This window comes from Muscardinus avellanarius, assembly GCF_963383645.1.
Source record: "Muscardinus avellanarius genome assembly, chromosome: 2".
Taxonomy (NCBI): Eukaryota; Metazoa; Chordata; class Mammalia; order Rodentia; family Gliridae; genus Muscardinus; species Muscardinus avellanarius.
In genome coordinates, this window is record NC_137787.1 from 107123390 (window position 1) to 107142199 (window position 18810).

At 42.3% G+C, this 18810-nt stretch overlaps 1 protein-coding gene across 1 annotated transcript in view; it reads right to left on the minus strand.

The window, feature by feature from the left end:
- The window catches only part of CCDC93 (CCC complex scaffolding subunit CCDC93), a gene marked incomplete at both ends in the record, with an annotated part of 85353 nt that overhangs the window by 37781 nt on the left and 28762 nt on the right, over positions 1 to 18810 (minus strand). The window contains 4 exons of the mRNA XM_080688793.1: positions 5446 to 5532; positions 6266 to 6316; positions 6559 to 6651; positions 8918 to 8954. Coding sequence (XP_080544919.1) covers positions 5446 to 5532; positions 6266 to 6316; positions 6559 to 6651; positions 8918 to 8954 — 268 coding nt within the window. The remainder of the gene's footprint in view (positions 1 to 5445; positions 5533 to 6265; positions 6317 to 6558; positions 6652 to 8917; positions 8955 to 18810) is intronic.

Here is an 18810-nt window from a genome sequence, read left to right on the forward strand (position 1 = left end):
TGGCCCTATGACCCCACTTCCTGGTGTGCACCCCTGCTGTAGAGTAATCCCCTCTCCTTGACTACAGATGGGAGCTGTGACTTGGTTCTAATCAACAGAATATAGTAATGTGATATAGGTACCAACAGAACATTAGGGGTGATTTTATGCATTCCATCAGTGTGTGTATGAGGCTGCAATGTCCATCATACAAGGAGATGCCCTCTCTTGATGGCTTTGATGAAGGAAGTGCTAAAGCTGGAAAGGCCCACATGGGGACAAACTGAGCCTTCAGCTGACAACCAGCAAGAACTGGTGACACCTGTCACAAGGAACTGAGTGCTGCACAAGCACAGAGGCTTGGAGGTGGATCTTCCCCAGTGGAGTTACAGGTGAGACTGCAGCCTTGTAACACTGTCAAAGAGGGGCCCTACCAAGCTGTGGCCAACTGCTGACCAGTGAAGCCATAAGATGATAAATGTTTGGGGATAAGTAGTTTGGGAGTTACTGCATCTGGGTCACACTGCTATGCAGCAATGGTAACTGTACTGACGACCTGGGAGTGAGAAAAACATCCTCTGACAGCTGTGAGCTGCCTGGGACCATCAGCAAGACTGAAATGCTGCTGGGAGCTGGCCTGCAATTACAGTCAGGCTCTGGTGTTAAATACAGAACACCAGCACCAGGCCAGGCTACCCATGACGGTGAGCACGGATCAAGGCAGAAACATGACCGTTCTGTAATCGCATTTGAACGTGGACAATCACAATGACCTAACATCCCCTATACTCACTATTATACACACACAGTTTTAACCTTGATCCACTCTTCCTGTCATATAAAGAAGATTTATTTAGATAATTATTCATTAATAGTCTTTCTTATAGCACCCAAAATAGAAATAAAGCTCCATGTCCTTGAACCCTCCCCCAAATAGCTAACACAAATCCAAATCTTAAGCCAGGACTTTTAAACATTGTATTTCTAAGATGCCCCAAATCCTACAGGTGTATGTACTACCTCAACCCAACCAGCAATAAACCCAACTTGTTCAATCACAGGTATGTTCCTAGTTGAACACAGCTAGTCTTTGGCTGGAGGGCACCAATGAAATAGTAACATGTGAGTCTATCAGGCAATAGCACCCAACACTCCAAGTGTGACTTTATCATGGGACTTGAATGAAAACATAAGCACAAGCCAATAAAACAAGAAAGTTCACCTGTGGTTTAAACTAAACATAAAACACAAAACCAGAATGGTGTTTAAATGTTTTTCTTTTTTTTTTTTTTCCAGGGGAGGGTACCAGGGATTAAACCCACCCAGAGGCATTCTACCTCTGGGCTACAAATATAGCCCCTTTTTATTTGAAACAGGGACAAAGTTGCTACGGCTGGTCTCAAACTTTCAATTCTCCTGTCTCAGCCTCCCAGGTACTGAGATTACAGGCATGTACCACTGTGCCCAGTTAAATTTAGCTATTTTGAAATGAATATAAAAGTATTATTTGATAAATGGTATTAGAATAAGTGGGCAGGATAACAAAGGTAGGATGAATGTAAATTTCAGACTAAATAAAAAATAAACTCTATATAGGTTAAACAATTAAATAATAGTGATCAGCTGAAATGTAATGAACTGTTTTTTAAATCAGATCCATAGAAATGCAATGAACTAATTTGGAAACAATAACAAAAAAAGACTGGCCAATTTAGGCATCATTTCCTTGCATATAATGAAAATCAACACAAAAGTAAAATGAAGTGCCAACAAAATATTTGGATCGCAGTGACAAAATATTTAAATCTAGAATATAGGTTTTATTCACATTTACAAGAAAAATATGTGCCCCAAATATAAATGAGTAAAGTCTGTAATGGATAACTCACAAGAGAAAACAGAGTAAACAAAAATGGTATAATCTTGAATCTTCAGTGGCTCAAGGCAGTCCAGCATGGTAAGCTGGACAGGTGAACATCAAAGTCAGAAAGGCCAGGGAGGAACCATCACCACTGATACGACTTTAAATTGCTACAAATTACTTGTATAGCAGCAGAAAAGAGGAGTCGTAACCACCCACTTAAGTCCTTGGAAATCTTTCAGAAGAAACTAGGGTTCTAATTTTATATTAGCTACACGCCAAATAATTAGAAACAACTTTGTGAAGGTGAGGAGGGAGAGAGGAAGGGAGGGAGGGAGAAAGAGAAGGGGAAGGAGAGGAAGAGAGAGAATGAATGAATGAGAGAGAGAAAGAAAGATAGAGAAGAAAAAGTAAGCAGGCAAGCAGACAGACTAAAAACGCAAACAGCTGAAGAGCTGCCATGAGCCCGGCACTGGGAGTGGGAGGCATTTGGGGCTCACCTCATTTAACCTTCACAACACCTGCCAGAAAAGTAGTAGTATTCCCATGTCATAGACGACGATGCTAGGACAAAGAAAGGCCAAATGATTGGCAAAGCACACATAGCTGAGGTGGAAGAGAGATATGAACCAAGATATGACTGCATGTTCTGTGTTTTTTTTTTTTTTTTTTGCGGGTCTGGGGGTGAAACCCAATGGCATTCAACCTCTGAGCTACACCCCCTGCCCTATTTTATTTTTTATTTATTTATTTATTTATTTATTTATTTATTTATTTATTTATTTATTTGGTGGTACTGGGGGTGGAACCCAGAGGCTTTCTACCTCCGGGCTATACTCCCAGATCCATTTTATATTTTATTTGGAAACAGGGTCTCACTAAGTAGCTAAGGCTGGCTTCGAACCTGTGTGATCCTCCTGTCTCAGCCTCCCAAGAGCAGGGATTACAAGCGTGCACCACCACGCCCGGCTTATTCTTTATTTTGAAACCAGTTCTCACTGAGTTGCAGAGGGCCTCGCTAGGTAGCTGAGGCTGTCTGCGAACCGTGATCCCTGGTCTCAGCCTCCCGAATGCTGGGATTACAAGCGTGCGCCACCACGCCCGGCTTGCATGTTCTGTGTGTCTAACTCGACAGTCTCGCCGCCTTTAGACATAAGTGAGGATTGCAACCATGCACACTATGAAGACCTGGGGGTAAACTGCAAGATAACGTGCAAGTGTGAAATAACTGTGTTGTGGAAATAGGATTAAATATAGTTTAATTTCAAACACTGTCAACTTTAGTGCTGCATGATCTACTCAATGAAAACAGATTTGAATCTCCCTGATTGCTAATGATGTTGAATATTTTTTAAAATGTATATTGGCCATTTGTATTTCTTCATTTGTTAAGTGATGCTTCAAGTAAGAAACTGGACACAAAAGAGTTGATGGCATAGAATTCCACTGTATGAAGTTCAAATACAGTAAAAGTAACAAATGATAATGTGTATAGTGTTACAAGTGTTACAAGTTAGAAATATAGTTACTTTTGGGTTAGCATTTTTTCTTTAAAATAGTTTCACAGGTTTTGTATTAGGTCTATGCTTTGAGAAAGTTCTTTAAGATATAAATTTATAATTTATGTATTTTTCTGATATTCATTAAGCTTCAATAATTTACACTAAAATGCAACAAAAGTATTCAATTTATTTTGTGCTACATAAGTAACATCTAGTTAAGATGCTCAAATCATTGTTAATTCCCAGTTCTGATCAATGTACCAAAGTTATGTAAGAAATTCACATTAGGAGAAGAATAAAATATACTGGAATGATGACATGTTTATAACTTTTCCATAAATCATGAGTCTTTCAAAAATAAGATTAAAGCAAAACAAGTTTGAAGTAAAAAAAAAAAAAGAACTATGGTATGAGAGACAGAGACAGAGACAGAGATAGAGAGAGGGAGAGATGGAGAGAGAACCAAGCATGAGTGCTTCGTCTTCTCCAATTCTTCATGCAGAGTTTAACTAGGTATGCCCTTGGAAAGAGACTTGGCATTTTCTCCTGTCCCACATTCCAACTTCACTTCTAACATCATTGTGTCTACAAGAAGAGAATAGTGGTAGGGAATAGTACAGAATCGCTATCAGAATATAGCCTCCAGAGTTGGGCAGAGATCACTATACTAGGGCGGAAAAGGGAAGGCTCAGGAGATGAGCGACCCAGGAGGAGCCCTGGCAAATACAGAGCCGCCCAAGAAGGCAGGTGAGCTTCCTGACTCCGCCTAGGCAGAGGACTGGGGACGAGAGGCATACTGTCAAAAAAAGGAGGCTCTGGTTGTCTGTTTTCCCTCTTAAAATAATCAGATGAATCTACATGCAGTGGATAAATCTAGAGACAAATCAGAGTACTGTAGAAACAGCAGTGTGTGCCTGATCCAGTTTTTTCTTTTTTTTTCTCCCTCCAAAAACACCCGACTCAGCAAGAGTGGTACAGATTCACACTCTTGCCATTCAGAGGTGTGTGCTAAAAGTGAATTAGTCACCCTTTCCACATCTCCATTTTCAGGTCTTTTTAGGATAACCAAAACCTTTTCCTGGTTAAATCACAGATGACACTTTGATGAGTTTTATCCTTTCTAAGTGGAAAATAAAAAAAGAGGAGACTTTGGAGTCTCTGAGAGTTGGATTAGAAAGCTCATTTGCATGGGGGACGGAGAACAAGAAACTCTACCCCAGACATTCCAACCCCTCTTCTTCAGTCTTGCTGAGAAATCCCTCACTTGGTGGGAGATATACCTGCTTGCTGTGTTTAGGGCAGGTTATAGGCAACACTTTTCATGACTATACGATCTGTGCAATCATTCCAGAAGGTCAGCACTGCACAGAAGGTGGAGACAGAACTAATTTGTGGTCAAGGCTTCTGAGGCAAGGAGAGCAAAGCCAAATACTCCAATGGACATCAACATTTTACAGGAACAGACTGAGTATGGCTGAGGAAGGAGGGATGTGAAACAATGCCCTGTAAATCTGATCTTACAGATACTACATCTCAGCCAGACTGAAATCAGTTATGTGCAAAATGATTAATCACCGCCTCTCTGAAATATTCAAGGTCCTCCTGCCTTTTCTCAGGATGGAAAAAAAAATCTAATACTGAAATATGACTTTCAGGCCTTTGCTCATTCTATACTTTTAATAAAGTAAGAACAAAAAGATTTTGCCTTGGGCTTGGCTGAATTATGGGGTTTATCTCCAAAGTGGCAAAAAGCTTCATTCCTCAGCCCAATTGCCAAATTGAGCCCAAGTTATAAGAAGCCTGATAGGAAAGAAAAAAATGCCTGTGCTGGACCTCAGGCGACGATGTATCAAGGCTGGTAACTGCTCTGAGAGACAGACTTTCTCTTAATATTTATAGATAAATGAGCACTGCAGAACAAAATTAATTTAGCTAATGGGCAAATGCTGATGGCTGTATGTGGCCAAGCCTGGTGTGTATGTTTTGACAAATATGGTGGATGAATTACAACCATATTTCACCACTGGAGGGAGAAGGGGTAGGGATGTGGGAGAACAAGCCTTGGGGCACTGCCTGAGGTGAGAGAGCAGGGTGTGCACCTACCTTCTCTGCATACTCAGACACAATCTGCTTGATCTCCTCGGAGCAGAGACCCACGATCTGGCCCACGGAGCTGGCGGTGAGACGGCTCTGCAATCACACGGGGATGTTCTCAAGGCCGTGTTTTTAAGCAAAACTGAAACACCTGATACTATATTACTAAACAAATAATACTCTATTGGTTTTGCTCACTTCCCTGACAGTGAAGGAGGAAGGCAGCCTCAGGACAAATGTCACTCAGCTGGCTATGCTGGCTGTTCCTCAGGCCTTGGGACCACTGGAGAGCCGTTCCCCTGCGTTGCTGCCCCATGCCCAGGCCTCCCGGGCTCACTTTTAAAAAGGGCCCGCAGGAGACTGTGGGGGTCTAGGAGTCAGGGAAGAGAGCAAAGCAAATGGGTGAAAAGGAATCTATGATTCCCTAAGGTTTCTTTACTGCTATAGGACTTTTCCTGGCCTCAGAAGAAATGATCCTTCCAAACAGCTGGCTAAACTTTCTGGATCGACCTTGTACTCAGCAAAGATAACGATAAACCTGGGCTCCTGTCTTCTGCCTAGATGTATCAGCAGGAACACGAGGCGCTTGGGCACAGGGAGGGGTCTGTGGCTGGGAGGGGAAGGGCTGAGGTGGCTCTGGTAGCAGAGGCCTCTGAGGCTCCAGCAGGGAGGTCCCACTCTTACATGGACCCTTCAGATTTCCCTCCAAGAGGCCCCAGGGATGGCAACTGTGCATCACAAAAAGGTTTGCAAAGGAAGGATCTGAGGACGGGAGGGGCTCTGGAGAAGGTGGCCCTCGTCTTCCCATGCCCACGACCACTGCCCTCACCTCTTCATTGGCCATGGCCGTCATCTTGGTCATCAGTGATTGAATACGCTGCTGAAAGAGGAATGGGGAGAGCAGCAGTGAGAGGTTCTGCCATGTAAGAATGAAGCAAAAGCCCGCCCGGGTCTCTGGTGAGATGCCAGGGATGCTCCATGACAGGTGATGAAAGGGGGCTGATGATGGAGGCAGCTCCCAGAACAGGCTGTGGGAGGTGCTGGTCATCTGGAGAGCCAAGGAAGGGACTACAATCTCCCCATCTCCACAGAAACCTCAGAGGCATGACGTGGGCCACACACCTCTTCAGCCACTTGAAGTTCATCTTCTTCATGGGCATCTGCTTTTTCTGCAGCTGACAGCCCTGCAGGAAGTGTTGTTTTCTTGTCCTCAGCCTAGAAAGAAAATTGTGAGACCTGCTGAGAATCAGAGTTGGAGAACCAGCTAAGGACAATATTGCAAAGATGCATGGGTCTATGAAAGAACACACGGATCTGGAGAGCTGTAGCAGCCTGTGAGAAGAGACAACCAGAGGCCAGCCTGGTGCTCAGACTAGAGCAGGTAGGGAACACTCTGCCGGGCTCACTGACGTCATCTCCATTTCTGAACTGGTGGCTGATTATCATTTGCCAGACACCCTTTAGAGGAAGACCCACTTTAAAGTCTTTAAGAGCACAGAACTGCTAAAGCACTGTTTCTTCAGACTACCAGTGAGACCCATAGTGGCACATGAAAGTAATTTAACAGGTGTGACTACTGTCTACATAAATGAAAATAATAAAGCACATCAGAATGCGTTGTAGGTAGTAAAGGGTTCAGTGCTGCTTAGTGAAGCATTTGGTTTTGGGAATTATATGTGCAATGAATTACAATGAAAAATAAAATTTCAAAGCTGGGGCATATCTCAGTGGTACAGCACTTGCCAAGCATCTGACAGGCCCTTGGTTTAATTTCCAGTGCTGCTGCAAAAGAAAAAAAAAAATCATTGCTGAGGATGATTTAAAAAAAAAAGCCTGAAAATCATGGTTCTGAAGGACAAAAATTTAACTTGCTTCATCTCTTAATTAAATTGCAAGATTTGGAGCCAGGCACAGTGGTTGCACATCTGTAATACCAGTACTTGGGAGGCTGGAAAGGAGGACTGCAGGTTTGAGGCCAGATTCAGCAACCTGGGAGACTCTTAGCACTTAGAGAAACTCTGTTTCAAAATTAAGAATAAAGGGCTGGGGTATAGCCCAGAGACAGAATGCTCCTGGTTCAACCCCCAGTTCCAAAAAAACCAAAAACCAAATAACCAACCAATCAAACAAATCCCCCAAAACTCTAGCCCCAGCTTCCAGATAGCCTGGACTGTCTTCCTCAAATGTGGGCTGATGTCCATCCATCTCTGGCATCCACTATCTGGGTGACCTCAGGTTCACCAATGAACTCTGGGTATTAGGGTCTCTGGGGGTTGAAAATGTAGATCATTCTCAAAAGACTTCTTCTTAGACCACCCCAACTCTAAGATGCTTTACCACGATGAGTCTACCACTGCCCTCAGGACACCCTGCTCTCCTCACTGCTTAGACATGACTACAGGGGTCATGACCTTGAGGTCAAATATGCCAGCTGACAAATGACAAGCCCAATCTGAACACTATTTCATGGGTATCTTGTGGGTTATTTCAGTCTTAACCAAATCACCTTATTTCAGTACACACACAATTTTCTTCAAACTCAAATTATCAAGTTAAATATACACACCAACCCTTCTACACTAGATGACATGTGACATGCATGAATCAAGTCTGAAACACATTTGCTCTGAAGGAAATTAATATTTGGGTGAGTAAAAACACAAGAAAAAAAATGAGAATACCCCAAAATATGGTATTATAATTAGTGCACAACCAGTTGCCAATAAACTGAAGTCACTACGACTAGTAGTAGTTGGCATTCATAAATGTTCAGTGTGTTGCATCATTCTAGGTCCTTTACACTTCAAATGATATAGCGAGGCTGTGAGAAGGACTGTTAACTGCCTCCGTTTAACAGGAACTGTGAATTAAGGTATAATGATCATAGAAATTAAAAAAACAACAACAGTGAAGAGAAAAGGCTGGGATTTAAAACCAGTCAGCTAGCTGGGCGTGGTGGCGCACGCTTGTAATCCCCGCGCTTAGGAGGCGGAGACAGGAGGATCGCACAGGTTCGAAGCCAGCCGCACGCGCTGGCTTAGGAGACCCTGTTTCCAAATAAAAAATAATAAATAAAACCAGTCAGCTGCTTTAGAACATAAGGTCCTGACATTGCCACTGCCCCCTGTGCCAGTGTAAACAGAGCCCCCTAACTGGTCGAGAACTGCTCTGGCAGCCCTGGAGAGGACTTCATCTTCACAGTCTTAGAACCCACGTGACGGACCCTGAGGTGGTGACTTTTAATCACCTTTTACCTCCAGCCCAGAATGAGAGGGCTGATCTGGCTCCAGGGCCTGAAGAGAGAGAGGCAGAATGGAAATGCCTGTACGTAGATGCAGAAGTCAAAGGAAGCTGCCAACTCCAGCTTGCCCAGGGACCAGGGCCTGGCCAGCGGCATCCCTGCCATACACCCCTCCCTGGCTTCTGTGGAAGTTACCTCCATCTCTCCAAGATTCTCTCCCATGATTTATGCTTTTCTTACCTTCTCTGTTTTGCTCTGGCGGCTAAATCCGTATCTCCTGCAGGCCACAAAGAGGGGGAATTCAATTACTATTAAAAAAATCACAATAAAATCTATCAAATGCATTTTGGTTGGATTTTTATATAAAAAGCACCAAAGAGAATTTAAGCTATTTGGTAATTGGAAAAAATGCTTCAAATGCCTTATCCCAAAAATTATTTGGCCATTTCTTAAATAAAGGACCAGTCCTTTGTTTGCTAAACAAATAATGTAAGCGGGAACTCTATGATGGTATAGAATATTTCCCTAAAGGAGTCATTACTCTTTGAACCAGGAACTGAATTTCAGAGCCACAGAGTAAGCTGAAAGTCTTAAAAATATCTGTATAACAAACGTGAATGCATTTGCTCAAGCCAAACATGCTCTCTAATGTTACTTAATAACTGAGTCCAGCACATTTTTTTATTCTCAACATAAACCAAGCATGATGTCAATAATGTATACTCACTTTATGCAACTTTAAATCAAAAAAGGAACACAAACACACTTCAGTTTAAATTAGTTTACTTTCTCTTGGCCCTAATTAATCTATGCTCTAAAAAAATTACAATGCAAAAACTATTCAACCTAAAACAAAAAGCAGAATGCAAAACGTTCTACCTCACACACTATAATTAGTTTGTAAGAAAATAAACTTACATGCAACCATTTAAGAAAAACAAGTTAAGGGAACTAACCCAGGCTGGGCCTTGCTGCATGCTCCCTGTGATTAATGAAGCCCTTTTGCTAAAAACTCCTGTCAGGGCACTGTGAGCTCAACCAGGGACCCTCATGCAGGGTCTCCCTGAAGCCTCACTTCTTCCCAGAAGTGTCCTTGTACACAGAGCACTCCTTGTTTTCTAGGTTTGTAGTCTATGGAGACCCTCGGAGCAGAAGATACACCTTCAGGCAGAGAGCCCTTATACAGGGCTCAGAGAGTTTACAGATAAAAAAAAAAAAAAAAAAACCACAAAAGCACAAACCAGTAAACAACTAAACCTGAATGACTCCATAATTTCCAGATCCCATCTACTGTTTTTGTTTTTGTTTTATTTAATTAATTAACTTATTTATTTATTTTGGTACTGGGGATTGAATCTAAGGACATTCTACCTTCAAGCTATACCCCTAGCCATTTTTATTTTATTTAGAAATGGGTCTCACTGATGCTGGTCTCAAACCGGAGATCCTCCTGTCTCAGCCTCCCAACTACTGGGATCACAGGCTTGCCCTACCATGCCCAGACCATTTACTCCTCTTTAAAGGCAGAGGCTCTAGGAAAATTCTTCTGACTACCTAAAGCTAGATCAGCCTTCCAGTGGTGTGCTTCTGCAATGATATCTGAAGCACACTCATAGCATATGTACAATAAACGTAATCCTCCAGGCCTGCTTAGTAAGCTCTTAAAGGACAAGGAATTTGCTTCAATCACTATTTTTGTTTTTTTGCACTGAAAATATTTGAGATATAATTCATACAATAAAAAGTTGCCATTTTACAGTATATGCTCAGTGGGTTTTAATGTACTCAGTATATTGTATAAACATCACTACTATCTAAATCCAGAATGGTTCTTCCATTCCTAAAACAAACCCTGTACATATTAGCAGTTACTACCAATTCCCTGCTCTCTGCAATCCCTGGCTACCACTAATCTACTGTCTCTCTGGACTTCAACATTTCACCACACTTACATTTTAACTGCTTAACAACTGTTGCAGGTCAAATTAACATAATTATGAAACTATTTGGAACCCAGGTCAAACCAGGGAGTAACTGCCAAAATAAAGACTGTGAACCCTAGTCTTCTTTCATTCAACAATAATTTACTAGACACTGTCTATGAGCATGTTATAGGCCTTATCATCACAGGACACAAACAGTAAAAGACATCATTTATTTCCTACCACAGAATGACTCCAGGGTAACTCAAAGGTCTAAGACTATGGAATAAGCTAACTCTTAGCATCCTTGAGGATGTGCTCCAAAATTCCACTTGAAAGTCAAATATTCAGCACATAAATGCATTTCCTCATAACAGCAATTTTACAGCATGGTTAGGTGTTAGCCTCCAAAAGTTGACTGGACAAATAATAAAACTGAAATATTAAACAGTTGCAATTTTTCAAGTCTAAAATAAAAACCATAAGCCTTATTATTCTAGCACCAAAACATTTAGAAAAATATATCCAAACACATTTTTTACAGATAGACAGTCCTGAAAGCCTTTAGTTAATCTGGCTCAAAGTCCAGCTTTATTTGAGCAACTCAGAGTTAGAAAAGAGCAAGAATCTGCAATTGCAGAGGGCACTTCAGGTCTAAGGCTACAATGAGTGACCTGTGATACTGTTTCCAGGCTTTCTTGCTCTAGGAATTAAGACATTTTCCCTCTTGTCAAGACATGAGCTGAGCTGGGCGTGGTAGTGCATGCTTGTAATCCCAGTACTTAGGAGGCTGACATAAAAGGATAGCAGGTTCGAGGCCAGCCTCAGCTATTTAGTGAGGCTCCCAACAATTTACTGAGACCCTGTTTAAAAATAAAGAATAAGGACTTCCGGGAAGATGGCGACCGAAAAAAGCGGGGCTTAAGAGCCCCGCTAACAACTAATCTCCATTACCACAAAATCAGCGCCTTTCATAGCCAGAAAACACCATCACCAGAGAAACAAAAAATCACCAGGGTCGAGAGAGAAAGCGGACTGAGAACAGAGCTCAGAGCCACAGAGGAGATACACCGGCCTCACGCCCGAGGCCGTGGCAGCAGCGCCATATTGCCGGCGGCAGCGGCGAGTTCACCGGACAGCTACAGCAAGCCGAGGTGAGCCGCTGCGGAGCAGCCAGGCGGGATTTCTCGCTGCAGGTAAAATCTAAAGCTCCCAGTGGCTGAGCTCAGCACACGCTGCAGGGATTCAAAGTGGAACTCAAAACCAAGAAGAAATACGCCAGCCTCACGGCCAAGGGTGTAGCAGCGGCGCCATATTGCCACCGGCGGCAGCAGCAGAGAATTCACCGAATTCAGTACAGCTACATCTGCGTACTCAAGAACAGTGAGTCAAATTGTGGGCCACAGAGGAGAAATCCCAGTACTGTACTCCCTGGGACTTGACCCAGTGGGGGAGGGGCAGTGGCAGAGATATCACACCATAGGAGAACGTGCAACCTGGCACCCTCCACAGTCTAAAGCAGCCTCTATCGACTCTCTGGGTCGGAGACTCTGTGATACAACCCAGTAAAGGAGTAGTGGGGTCTGAGATACTACTGACTCGAGATCCAGAACACCTTAAGTGAAGTCATAGTGACCCAAGGGAAGAACCCAGAGAAGGCACAAACTTCCTAAAACATGGGAAAGAGGAATAATACTGGAGCAATGAATGCCCACAACCCCACAACATCAGAACCCGATAAAACAGAAAATCAGAGATTTCTAGAAGATCAAATCAGGAAAATAACTGTAGAAATAATAGAGGTGCTTCGAAAAGAACTCAGAGAGAGCCAAAAAGAGATAAAGGATGCAATTAATGAAGTAAAGGCCTCAATTCAAAGCACAAAAAACCAATTAGACCACATGGAGATCAGAATCTCGCTCTTAGAAGATGATCATTCCAAAAATGAACGCATAGTTTCTAATCTAGGAAAAAATATCCGACAGCAGGAATCTGATATTGAAGAAATATGGGCCCATTTTAAGAGAGCTAACCTAAGAATAATTGGAATAGAGGAGGGAAAAGAAAGTGAAACCAAAGGGATCAGCAATCTCTTCAAGGAAGTAATAGCAGAAAATTTTCCAAACATAGAGCAAGAGGTTGATACACAGGTCCAGGAAACTTATAGAACTCCCTTTAGACAGGATCAGAGAAGAGGATCCCCACGCCACATAATTGTCAAAATGACCAATGTGGAAGCCAAGCAGAGAATCTTAAAGGCAACAAAAACAAAGGGCCAAGTGACATTCAGAGGCAAACCAATTAGAATCACTCCAGACTTCCCAAACCAAGTCATGAGAGCCAGAAGGGCTTAGAGTAACATATTCCAAACTCTGAAAGAAAACAACTTCCAGCCAAAATTTCCTACCCAGCAAAACTTTCTATCAAATTAGATGGAGAAATAAGAAGCTTCTATGACAAACAGAAACTGAAGAAATTTATGTCTTCAAAACCAGCACTAGAGAAAATACTCAAAGAAATTAACTACAAAGAAGAAATAGGTAACACATACCAGAACCAGAGAAACAAGAGTTTCCATCCAACAGACAACTAAGATTGGTTATCTGTGGAGATTCATTATTTATGTTAGTCTTTAACCTATCTCTAAATGGTATTGCCTTTATTGTTAATTTTTAGGATTTCTAGTTGGAATATTAATATACCTTCAGATATAGCATTTGGAAATATTTTATCCCATTCTATTAGTAACTGTTAACTCTGTTTACATTGTCTTTGGATATACAATATTTTTTTTTATTTTTTAGGGAGTTTGTATACTCTTCTGTTGCCTGTGCCATTGAAATCATATCCAAGAAATCACTGCCAATTTCAATGTTGTGAGGTTTTATGACCCAGATTTTCTCCTAAAAGTTTATAGTCTTAAGATTTATATTGAGGTCTTTTATCTATTTTGAGTTAATATTTGTATATGGGATTAGGTAAGGGTCCAAATTTATTCTTTTCCATGTAATTATTATGTTTCAACAATATTTAGTTAAATATTATTATTTCCACCACTAAATGTTCATGGAAACCTTGTCAAAAATAACTTGACAATATAGGGAAGAATTTAGCTCTAGGCTTTTATTTAACTCCAATGGTTTATATATCTGCCTTTAGAATAGTACTACACTGTTTCAATTATTGTAGCTTTATATGGTTTGAAATCAGAAAATATATATCTTCTAGCTTTGTTCTTTTTCAAGATCGTTTTGGGTATCTAGAGTCCATTTTCCATATTAGGATAAGATTTTTTTTTCTGAAAAATAAATATATAAATATATGATAGTTTCACCTAAAAAAAATAGAAAAAAAAATTCTCTGGTAAGAAAGAAAGTAAAAAGAAATATTGAAATGTTATCTTTAAGTCATCAAAAGCTTGGTATCAGACAAATGAAACTGTTATGTGAGATTATCATTTTTAATTTTGGATAAATTGCTATAATACTAGATGTCAACCACTAAGCCAAGCATGGGAGGGAGGGATGGGGAGAGAATGGGGTGGGGATCGGGTGGGGGCTGACTGGGCGATATGTGCATGTATGTCTACAAAAGTTTGTATCCCACTATGATGTATGAATACAGTGCACCAATAAAAAATAAAATAAATAAATAAAGAAAGAATAAAAAATAGGACTAAGGGTATAGCTCAGAGGTAGAATGTCACCTGGTACCACACAAGAGAAAGAGAGGGAGAGAGAGATAGGGAGAGGGAGAGGGAGAGGGAGAGAGAGAGAAAGAGAGAGAGAGAGAGAGAGAGAGAGAGAGAGAGAGAGAGGGAGAGAGAGATGAGCTAAGATGAAAAATAGAAACACAGATAAGAAGGGCCTTGGATTCCTAAAGCCATGGTGTCACACAGTGGGGATGAGGAATTCAAGAGTGCCAGCAGCCAGCAGACAGCAGCCTCTCTGCCTGGAAAAGGAGAAAGAGGCTGAGGCTTCCCATACACGGGGCTGCTGCTGGGGGGAAGCACACACAGAACAGGCTGACCTTGAAGGGGTGCTCAGGACCGAACCTAATTTGAAAAGGCCATATTTAAGGGCAGCTATTGCTGCCAACAGAGACAAGAACAGGTAGTAGCTAACATTTACTGAGTGTTTTTTTGTTTGTTCATTTTGTTTTTGCAGTACTGGGGATGGAACCCAAGGGTATTTTACCTCCAAGCTACACCCCTAGCCCTATTTTTTAGTCCTTTTGAGGAGGTAGAAAGGAAATAGGCAGATAGGGAAAAGGCCTTGGTAGAAAAAAGTTAATTTCCTGAGTTTCCTGAGGGGCGACAAATTCCTGAAATTCCAAAGGCTCAGAGATAAGAAGGCCAGAGCTTCACAAAGCCATCCTGAGTTTCCTAATCAACAAACCCACCAAGCAAGTCTGGCATTCCTGAAAGGAGACCCTTCAAAGGACTTGCAAATGCCCTATGCAAATTCTCCTTGGAATCCCAAAAGTCACCCTAACCATAAACAGACTTGCAAGTGGTCAAGCTTTGGCCAGTTGGATGGCAAAGGGGGGACTTTCCCTGCTCGGGACCCCTCCTCTTGTGGGGAGCTGTTCTCCTCTCCCTCTCTCTCTCTAGCTGTTCCCTTCTCCCTCTCCCTCTCCCTCTCCCTCTCCCTCTCCCTCTCCCTCGCAGGTCGTGTTGGCCCTGAGAGAAGGCAGAGTGCATCTGAGGGCACGTGGCTCCGGCGACTCTCGAGTAGTGACCTGAAGGCCTCTGCTGGACATCATGGCTGGCCAGGCCTCTAGGGGTGACCTGTACCTCTTTTCTGGCAGATCACGTTTGCAACTGATGGGCACTTGGCTCGGGCGATACTCGGGTAGTGACCCTGAAGGCAGCTACTGGACCCGGAAGAAAGCAGCCTGCACCTGAAGGCAATTTGGCTTGGGCTACTCTCAAGTATTGTCCTGAAGGCAGTTGCTGGACCCAGAGTTCTAGCCCCTTCGGGGGTCTTCAGCCACCCTTGCCCCATTCCCTGCTTCTTCCAATAAACCTTTTACTCCCCTTCCTGAGGTCTGCGGGTGTCATTCTTCGCTCATTCTCTCAAGAAACCCCCGTTTCACTTTTATTTTTGAAACAGGGTCTCACTGAGTTGCAAGGACCTGGCTAAGTAGCTGAGGCTGTCCGCAAACCACGATCCTCCAGTCTCTGCTTCCTGAATGCTGGAATTACAAGCGTGCGCCACCATGCCCGGCCAGTGAGTGTTTTTTACATAGGACAAACTGCTCAAGTTACTTTCATATATATTGTCATATAATCTTTACTTGACAAGAAAGAGCTCCGTGCAGTGGAGAGTGGAATCAACCAACTCCAGCAGAAACCATAGGCGAGAGCGGGAAGGAAAAGGAATGGGGCCCTGCCAGGGGTCACAAGGTATCCAATTTGCTGTTAGTTTTCATAACCATTCTCTTCTGTTCTCAGACCAAACAACAAAGACTATAGGCCTGTCTTTCCTACTCCTGGAGCCACAAACAATATTTGCAGACAATGATAATGATACACTTTTAGAGTTTAAGACACCCAAGTTCAAGTTCCAAGTTCAGCTTCTTAACAGTTCTGCTACACTGGGCAACTGACTTCAGCTTTTCTGAATTCTGTCATGATGCTTCTCAATGAGGTGAATGAGCCAAATAAACCATCAGAGCCAGGCATGGTGGCTCACGCCCATAATCCCAGTACGTGGGAGGCTGAGGCAAGAAAATTGTAGGTTCGAGGTCAGCCTCAGCAATTTAGCAAAACACTTTTTCAAAATAAAAAAATAAAATAGGGCTGGGTTGTAGCTCAGAGGCAGAATGCTCCCGGTTTCTGTACTGGTATTGGGAAGAGGTTTTAAAATTTATTAGTGTATCAATATTGGGAAAGAAGTCCAATTTTAAAAATATATTTTCTTTACTAAGAAAGCCAAGGCTAGCTAGCAGGAAGAAGGGGACTTGTAATTTACATTTTAAAGAAGGCTGGAGCCAGGAAAGAAGGTTTCTTTACAATTTCACACATCTTGGGGAATGAAACAAAAGGTATAGGCCTATGTTTGGAGACAGGATGGCTCCCCCCCTCCTGCCCCAAATCTGGCTGCAGAGATAGCAGAAGCAAAGCAGGGGCTGGAGATAAGGGGTAGCATTATCTCCAGATCAAAGGACCTGCCTGGGACTTGGTCGGGATAAAACACTTAGTAAACTGGAGTTCTATGGCATTTTCATTCGAATTGCCCCCCTGTGCCCCGCTCCGGCACAGAGCTGTAACTATCTCTATATTTCTACCTTTTTAATAAACTTCTTTAAAATCTTCAGCAGCTGTCCAAGCGATGAATACTTATTCTTAGCTTAGGACAAGAATCCACGGTTTTTCTGTTTGCCTGTTTGTGTGGTGGTGGTGGGGGAACTACTTCTCCCCAGGCACACACCTGCACATTTCACCCGCAACAGTTTCCATTCCAGTGCCAATCAATCAAAACAAACAAACCACTGAATAGCCAAAGTATCTACTCTCTCTCATCTCACAGACACCCTTTTCTTGCCAGGAAAGCAAAAAGAAAACAAAATAACCCCTCTCCTAAACAACAACTACAACAACAAAACAAAAACAGGCAAAACCCTGGATTCATCAAACATCCACTCCAGGACTGAAAATCCTCAGAGTGGATTAAAATCCTTCACTCTTTCTCACACTTAGAATTTGAGAAGAATTGTCGGGCGTGGTGGCGCACGCTTGTAATCCCCGTGCTTGGGAGGCGGAGACAGGAGGATCGCGCAGGTTTGAAGCCAGCTGTGCTGGCTTAAGAGACTTTGTTTCCAAATAAAAAATATATATAAAAAATAGGTCTGGGAGTGTAGCCCAAACCCCAGTACCACCACCAAAAACAAAACAAAACAAAACAAAACAAAAAACCAACAACAACAACAACAACAACAACAACAACAACAAAAACAAAAACAAAAAACAAAGAAACCTGAGTGTTGCTCTCTCCCCTAAAGAGCCAAGTCATGCTCTGGCCTCAAACTGCACCACCCAGCAAAGAACCTGCAGAGATGTTCCAAATTTGCCAGCATTTACCTGGTAATAATGAGCACCATTTACAATACATGTGCAAACAATCCCACTTGAAATTTCAGAGCAAGATACTGGTCTCAGTCAGATTAGCAACTTACTGAATCTGACATCTTTTCATCACAAAGAATGTCTGCTTTCCGTGAAAAAAAAAAAAAATGCAGGTATAAACAACACAAATTAATAAAACTCATTATATTCCCCCCAAATATTCCTTAGATCTGGGACATGTGACACCTAGAGATTCTTACCCTGGCTCTCCCAAAGCTGTACATCCGCCCCCACCGCTTGGCTGATACCTGGGCAAGCTTCTTGAGCACACAGGCTCTCCACTTTACCAAGCTTATGCTTAGAAGGGTCACATGCTTAGTTACTGTTGTTGTCTTAAAGTTCCTAATAAATAATCATTACTAATTCTCAAAAAGGGGCCTTGCATTTTCATTTTGGGCCCCTCAAAGTGCGTGGCTGGTCTGGGTGGTGCCTGACTCAGATAAAGCATTAAATTCACAGCAGTAACTGCTGGACTGTGAGGGCAGCTACCACACCTGGTAAGGTTAGAACTAACTCAACCTCCTTTGAAATAGGCTTGTTTTTATCTTTCAGAACAAAAGACTTGACTTCATACTATCACCTCAAATTAAAAGAGAGAGATGGAAAGAAAAAGAAAGGGAAGAAAGAAGTTATTCCCTTTCCAGAGAAAGCTGGACTAATTAAACCTAATTTCCTTCCTACTGATTCTCTCCAGTCTCGAGGGGAGGAAGCCATCAAGATGCTTGCTCAGGGAGATGCTGGCGACAGTGCAGTTAGTTCCAGCCATCAGACAAGGGCTGGGTTGTGAGGCAGAGCAGCCAGCACAAAGGAGGGAAGCAGCAGGTAACGTACTCACAGCCAGAGGTCAGTTACCCTAAGTAGAGAATGTAGGACATAAAGTAAGTTAAGACCCAGTGGAGAGAAGAATGTCCTGCTGGGTTTTTGTTTTTTTTTGGTAAACTAAGAATATAAAATAAGAACTTTTTAAAACTAGTGATATATTTAAGAAGTGACACAACTACTGAAGTCTTTGGAACAGATTACAGGAAATCATTTATTTTTATACCAACAGTATAAAACTGCTACAGATTACTGAAGATTTT